The sequence below is a fragment of the Rhinopithecus roxellana genome, chromosome 3 (assembly GCF_007565055.1).
Source record: "Rhinopithecus roxellana isolate Shanxi Qingling chromosome 3, ASM756505v1, whole genome shotgun sequence".
Classification (NCBI taxonomy): Eukaryota; Metazoa; Chordata; class Mammalia; order Primates; family Cercopithecidae; genus Rhinopithecus; species Rhinopithecus roxellana.
Genome location: NC_044551.1, coordinates 1,408,239 through 1,414,990, shown reverse-complemented (window position 1 = coordinate 1,414,990; position 6,752 = coordinate 1,408,239). Strand labels below are relative to the sequence as shown.

General features: G+C 46.1%; 2 protein-coding genes across 2 annotated transcripts in view; one reads left to right on the top strand and one right to left on the bottom strand.

Annotated features, from left to right (window-relative positions):
- Window positions 1–214: 214 nt before the first annotated feature.
- Window positions 215–2,736, bottom strand: LOC104662514 (translation initiation factor IF-2-like). The gene is made up of 2 exons (XM_010363527.1): window positions 2,700–2,736; window positions 215–1,739 (listed from the first exon to the last, which is right to left on the bottom strand). The coding sequence occupies exons 1-2, from the start codon at window positions 2,734–2,736 to the stop codon at window positions 1,114–1,116; spliced, it is 663 nt and encodes a 220-aa protein (XP_010361829.1). The 3' UTR covers window positions 215–1,113.
- The window catches only part of FAM169A (family with sequence similarity 169 member A), an 85,463-nt gene continuing 79,829 nt past the window's right edge, over window positions 1,119–6,752 (top strand). Inside the window, exon 1 of the mRNA XM_030927259.1 lies at window positions 1,119–1,330. The gene's annotated coding sequence lies outside the window, so the exon portion shown is untranslated. The remainder of the gene's footprint in view (window positions 1,331–6,752) is intronic.

The window sequence follows — 6,752 nt, the reverse complement described above, 5'->3', positions numbered from 1 at the left end:
AAATATATCTGTATCAACAAGTATTCTTTGAAGTATTTTTTGATCTTGCTAATTTTGCTAATCATTAGGAAATTCGTGAAAGTTGGTATTGTGATTGTTAAATATTTCCCAGGAATGAAAGAAGCAATTTCCAACTTTTCTGGATGAGCTTAACATAATGCTACGGTTCTTGGATAATGAGTAAAAGAAAGTCTTGACATTAATACATACAATATTGTTTCTCAATACATTTATTAAATACGTTAGACTACAATATGCATTACCTTAAAGACAATGTATCATGTTTTAAATGCAGGGGGGCTAATTTTTTCAGTAGGAATGTGCAATTAGCAAAGGCGCAAGAGGCCATACGACGGTAGAATAGAGCTGGCAGAGGCAGGGGAGGAAAGCCGGATGGAACCCTGCTGCCTTTCTGGGTCAGGGTTAGCTTGTACCGGTTAAACGGTGAAAGAGAAAAGGTCAGCGCAGGAATTTGGTATTTTCCTGACATCTCCAGATGAAAGTCCGGACTCTAGGACTTCTCTAGACTGTGAAAGCAGACCACATTCTTCCTTGCACGCACCCAAGTGGCAGTAGGTTTAGGATGAAGGTGGCGGGGCGGAGGCCGGCGGTCCTCGCCCGTGCCCTCTGCACCCTTGTCCCGAGGTCGGGATGGCCGCGCCCACTCTGGGTAAATTTCAGGAGGGCCTGCGCGGGGCTGGAGAACTCCGCCGGGATATGCGAACAGAATCCTGCGAAGGTTGGCATTAAAGGAATACGCAAAATCAGCGTTGTAGCCCCCGCGGCTTAACTGCATCTATTTTTATATCTAAGCCAAGGTGACTCTTTAATACCAGGCCATCGCCCTGAGCTGGGCGTCGCGCTGCCGGGTGACGGCGGCCGGGGCGGAGAGAGGGGGCGCGGGTGGCTAGGTTGGGGCCGCGTGGCACCCCCGGGCTGGCCAAGGCCGCACCTGCCGGCCAGCGCCTGAGAGCCTGGGCTGGAGGGAGGCAGGGCGGCGTAGCGGGCTCCGAGGAGGGGCCGCTCTGCGCGGGCGGGTGGGGGGATTCGCGGTGGGCGCGGGCGCTGGCGCGGAGCGGAAGCGAAGGCTGGAGGCGCTGCGGCGCTAGTGCGTCACGTCGTCGGAGGGCACGGTGGGCCGCGGCCGACCCGCGACGAGGAGCCGGGCGTCTGGGGCGAGCGGGAGGCGGCCGCACCAGCCCTGGCAGCCGCGAGCGGTGCGGCCCGGGACCAGCCGGAGGTCGCCAGCGAACAGCCGCCGGCTCCATTCATTCGCGCGGCTCCGCCTCCTTTCCCGTGCCCTTCCAGCGGCTCCCGGGGCGCGTCTGAGGTGAGTGCGCTCCCTATCTCCGGCGCGGACTGGGGGTGAGGCCGAGGCGGTCGCGCCAGGCCCTCGCCCCCGCCGGCATCATCCCGCGGACACCAAGCGGCGACGCGGGCCACCGGCTGTGAATGGCCCCTTCGGGCTGGGCCTGGCGCAGACCGGTGCGGGCCGCCTGGACCCGGGGCTCGCGTCCAGCTGGCGGCGGTCTGCGGGAATCCCGTAGGGCGTGTGGCGCCCCCAGGTGCGCCGGCCTCCGCCTTGGCGCCACCATTTTGTGTGAGGGAATGCTGGTCTTCTCTCCTCGCCTCCGCCGCGGGCCGGTTCGCAGCTGCGGCTGGCCGCCCCCTCCCCTCGTCTTCTCCCCACCTGGATGCTTGGCGTGCGCGCTGATTGCTTTGGCTTGGGGAGACGCGGACTCGGGGAGGTGTGGAACTTCAGCGTTTAGACTCGGTTCACGGGACCAGGTGGCCTCCAGAGATGCTCTGACCGCCTTCCCTTACCTGTAACTACTTTTGGAGTAGATACTGTATGATTCTCTCTCCTCTAGAATGCAGGTCGTTGCAGTTTTGTCGTAATTGTATTCTCAGCTCTCCATTATGCCATTTTTTCAAGAGGCCTGTGCCTCGGGAGGTGAAACCTTGAACCCTGGGTGGTTTATGGCTCGGGGGTCTGGATTACATTGACTCCCATGACTGTCCTTGGGGAGAAAGTATGAAGCATCTCACTGGCTTTTCAGCGTCTGGGAAGCGGCGTGGGTATCGTATCGGGGTGGATTCGAAAATAACCACCTGATGCAGGTCACCTTTCCCCGCTGGGAGAGCAGTTCCTAACGTAAATTAAAACGGTTTGTACGGATTTTTTGGGGGGTTGGAACCGGAGGGACATATTTCTAAAAAATTTCCAGAAGGGAAAGTTTTCATTGTGATTCTCACAGAACTGTGACACAATTTGTCATTTTCAAGGTTCCTGAGAATTTGGGAAATATTTTAATTCGTTGGCTCCTCGCGAATTACTCTACTTATGAACTGAGCAGATTATACCCAAGCCATTTGTATTTTGTCATTGCATCACAGACAGGGATTACAATCGGGAATGCTGGCTGTTGCATAATGAACACATTTGGGCCCTGGAGGGAATTCACCGAAGTGGATCTGGGTTTGGTGTGCCATGCTATTTTATTTTTTACACAGGATGTACAGATAATCTTTGCAAACTACGTCCCTTATGCTACTATGAAGTGTTGACAAGAGGAAAGATTTTTAGTGACTAGTATGGACCAGACTAAAATTTTTAGTATTTTAGTTTTGCTTGTTTTGGAGGAAAGGCAAGGAATGAGATGGCGAGAGGCACCTGGGAAAAGTCCGTTTGTACTAACACTCGAAGCGGAAACAAAGATAAAACATGATCGTCATAGTGGACTTTTCTCCTTAAATTAATGATGAGGATCTGTTTGGAGAACTTAGAATTAGCTTATGTGAATAGCAACGTTGACCTTCCACGTGAGTGACCGTAAATTAAGATGTTTTACCTGTGGATTTTAGGTTCTTGTTACAAGGCTTCAAATTAGTCTGACCTTTGAGATAGTATTCAAGTCATTACAAATGCTATCATTTATTTAATAAAGATGGAATATATATCCAACAAAGGATTTTGATTTGGAGAAAACAAATTAATTAAGTGTTTTGAGGAAAGATTTCCATGTCACCCTCCTTATTAAATTAAACTTTTCATTTTCTGTTTCGTTGAAAACTCCCACTAATTTTGTCTTCAAACAAGTGATTCCATATCGTGTACCACCCCTGGCAGAAATATCATGCTTCCCATTAAAGATATGTTCGTTCTATAGGGAGAATTATGGAGGCGAAAAGAACCTTAGACATTTAGAGATGAGTCTTGGTTTAGGGAATTGAATCAAAGCTTGCCTGCTAGGGATTGCGGGTGACCTGTATGGACCTATCCTAGGCCTGTGGAGGATGAGATTTTTCTTTTTTCTAGCAACAGCGCTGAGTTAAACACAACTCTTACACTTTTACATTGATTCTGTTATTATACAAGTCAGAGAAGTTCACTGAATTGGTAAGATTGTATTTAATTGACTCCAGTTTGGAAGTGATCTTGGTGTGCTTTTGTCTTTGAGGTTGCTTGAGATTTTGAACATTATTTTACCAATGGTTGAGAAATTGAAAGCAAAAACCTAATATTTTTCTCTATTAGCTCCTGCCTGAATACTCCGTTTTAAGTCTTAAGCATATTATGTTCCGTCGTCTGCCTAAAAATTCATTAAGATTTACTTTTTAAAGGTAAGTACAACATAAGAGAGTTGAGTATTCATGTAGAGGTTCCAGCAGTATCTGTCTGGCTCACGCCTGTAATCCCAGCACTTTGGGAGGCCGAGGCGGGCGGATCACGAGGTCAGGAGATCGAGACCATCCTGGCTGACAGGGTGAAACCCCGTCTCTACTAAAAATACAAAAAATTAGGCGGGCGTGGTGGTGCGCGCCTGTAGTCCCAGCTACTCGGAGGCTGAGGCAGGAGAATGGCGTGAACCCGGGAGGCGGAGCTTGCGGTGAGCCGAGATCACGCCACTGCACTACAGCCTGGGCCACAAAGCGAGACTCCGTCTCAAAACAAACAAACAAAACGAAACAAAACAGTATCTGTCAAGGATTCTGTATAAAGGATTGTTGGTTGGGTAGGAAGTTAAACAAAACTTGTATGTTCCTTCCACTGAGATTTTGTGATTCTAAGTGGAAAAAAGAAATTGTGTGATTATCATATTTAAGATGATAGTCTCCTCCCATGCCATTATTTTTTGTATATTTAGCCCTGAAATTTAAGTTCTAAATTTGGTATGCCTCAGTGGTGGTAGGAATATTTCACAATTGTTTCAATGATAACAATAAAATCACTCAAGGTAGAATTATTAAGGAAAAGGTGTGATGATTTAAAGATAGTGAAGGAAAAACTAATAATTTATCAGATATCCTAGAATACTTATTAGACTCTTGGAGTTTTAGAGTTGGTATATGATACCTTAACGTTTACGTGCTCTGTATAGGGGACTACTCATCTGTGCTAACCTGTTTTTTAGGCTAGAATTGTGACTTGCCTGGATTCCTTCCACCCCCACCTGTGTTTTTTTTTGTTTGTTTGTTTTAAGAATACAGGTTTGGTTACTAACTGTTCCAATAAAATGCTAGTTTTAGGCTAAACAAAGATAGCTTTCTTTTTTTCCTCAAACATTGAGTATCTGTTGTGTGTTGTAGGGCACAAACAGGCCCTACTGTCATGGAGTCTATAGTTCAGTGAAGTATTGTGAATTACAATGTTAACAATTCCTTAAGGTCTAACTACAAAGATTTTTGAAAATACAAGTTGGGAACAAATTTAGCAAATTGCGTATTTCAAAAAGTGCCAAGTTGTATGTTGTCACACTTTATTTGTAACTTCTCAGGTATAGAATTAGTTTAATTTGGAAAATTCATTCCAGTAGTCCTTGTAATGTGTACTGTGAGGCTGGGTACAAAAACATGAATGTACAAAGTAATCTAGAAATTCAGTCTTAAAGATGAGACAAACATTAAGCAGATAATCCTGTCCTGTGAGTGAACTGAACAAAGTAATATGGGGCTTGCAGAGGAGGGCTGCATTAATTCTGTCTGAATGACTCTGGAAGGGCTTTACAGAGGCGGTGACAGTTGAACTTGGTCTTGAACAATGGATAAGTGAGAACTTGTCAGAAGTTTTTGGGGATGTGGGATACGATGAGAGACAGTCCCAGCAAATGCTAAAGCGTAGAGTTATAACCGGTCCTGTTCTGAAAACAGGAAAGTCAGTTGATCTGGCCCAGGTCCCATGGTGGATTGGGATCTGATTGTGAATGGATGTGTATGAGTTTTGCTCCATGGTGATGGGGAACCAATAATGGGTTTTTGAAGAAAGGAATGAACAGAATGGGGTTCTCTCTCTCTCTTTTTAGGAAGATCATTCCAATAGCAGTTTAAACACTGGATTGGAGTGGAGAAAAGATATGAGCCTTTATGATAATCTTGGCAAAGCCTTGAAGCAAAGCTGTGGCTGTGGAGGTGACAGAGGAGGGGCTAGAGTTGAGACACATCTGCTGAAGTAGAAAGGCAGTATTTGAGGTGGAAGGAGATGTGCTTTGGTGTCACACAGACTGGATTTAAGTCAGGGCACCAGGACTCTGCAGCCATGGTTGTGTAAATGAGGGATAGTTACTTAGGCTTGGCTTCTTTAGCTGTAAAATGAGTATGAGACATACTTTGCAAGCTTATTGAAATGACCAGAAGTAGCGTATAAAGCTCACTGACGTGTGATATGTGCATAATGATAGTATCACCCAATTTTGTTAATGATGACAATGAAGAGTTGTGTTAAGGGAAAGGAATGACTGAGTGGAGGATGACTTCAACAGGTTTTAGCATACAACTGGGTAGGTGGTTGCTTTGTTAATATAGAATGTGAGTAAAGGAAGAAGAGAGGATTGTAGAGGGAGAGAAGTTAACATTTTTTTTTTTTTGGAAGATGGAGTCCCGTTTTTTTGTTTTTTGTTTTTTGTTTCTTTTTTTTTGGAAGATGGAGTCTCGCTCTGTTGCCCAGGTTAGAGTGTGGTGGTGCGATCTTGGCTCACTGCAACTTCTGCCTCCTAGGTTCAAGTGATTCTCCTTCCTCAGCCTCCTAAGTAGCTGGGATTACAGGTGTCCACCACCACGCCTGGCTGATATTTGTATTTTTAGTAGAAACAGGGTTTTACCATGTTGTCCAGGCTGGTCTTGAACTCCTGACCTCAAGTGATCTGCCTGCCTTGGCCTCCCAAAGTGCTGGGAGCCACCATGCCTGGTTAACTTTGGATATACTTTATTTAGGTTTGGGTTTCCTGAGGGAGAATCCAGGTAGAGGTATTGCGTGAACTGTTGCAAATATGAATCAGAAATCTAGGCAGATAATAGATAGTAGGGAGCTACCAGTGTATATATTTGGTAAATGGAGCCTCTAGATGGGATAAGATTTCTAAGTAAGAGCAAGTGGAATAACCGAGGCTTATAGTTAGGTGAAATGTTGTGAATTAAAATGTTAAAAGGTTCCTTAAGTCCAAATGCACACAATTTTTGAAAATATGAATTGGGAACAAATCCATTTATTAGACTGTTTTTATTTTTGAAACGGAGCCTCACTCTGTCACCTAGGATGGAGTGAGTGGTGCAATCTCAGCTCACCACAACCTCTGCCTCTGGGTTCAAGTGATTTTTAGTAGAGACGGGGTTTCACCCTGTTAGCCAGGATGGTCTCGATCTCCTGACTTTGTGATCTGCCCGCCTCAGGCCTCCCGAAGTGCTGGGATTACAGGTGTGAGCCACTGGCCCCCGGCCTTATTTAGAAATCTTATCCTGTCTAGTGGTTCCGTTTA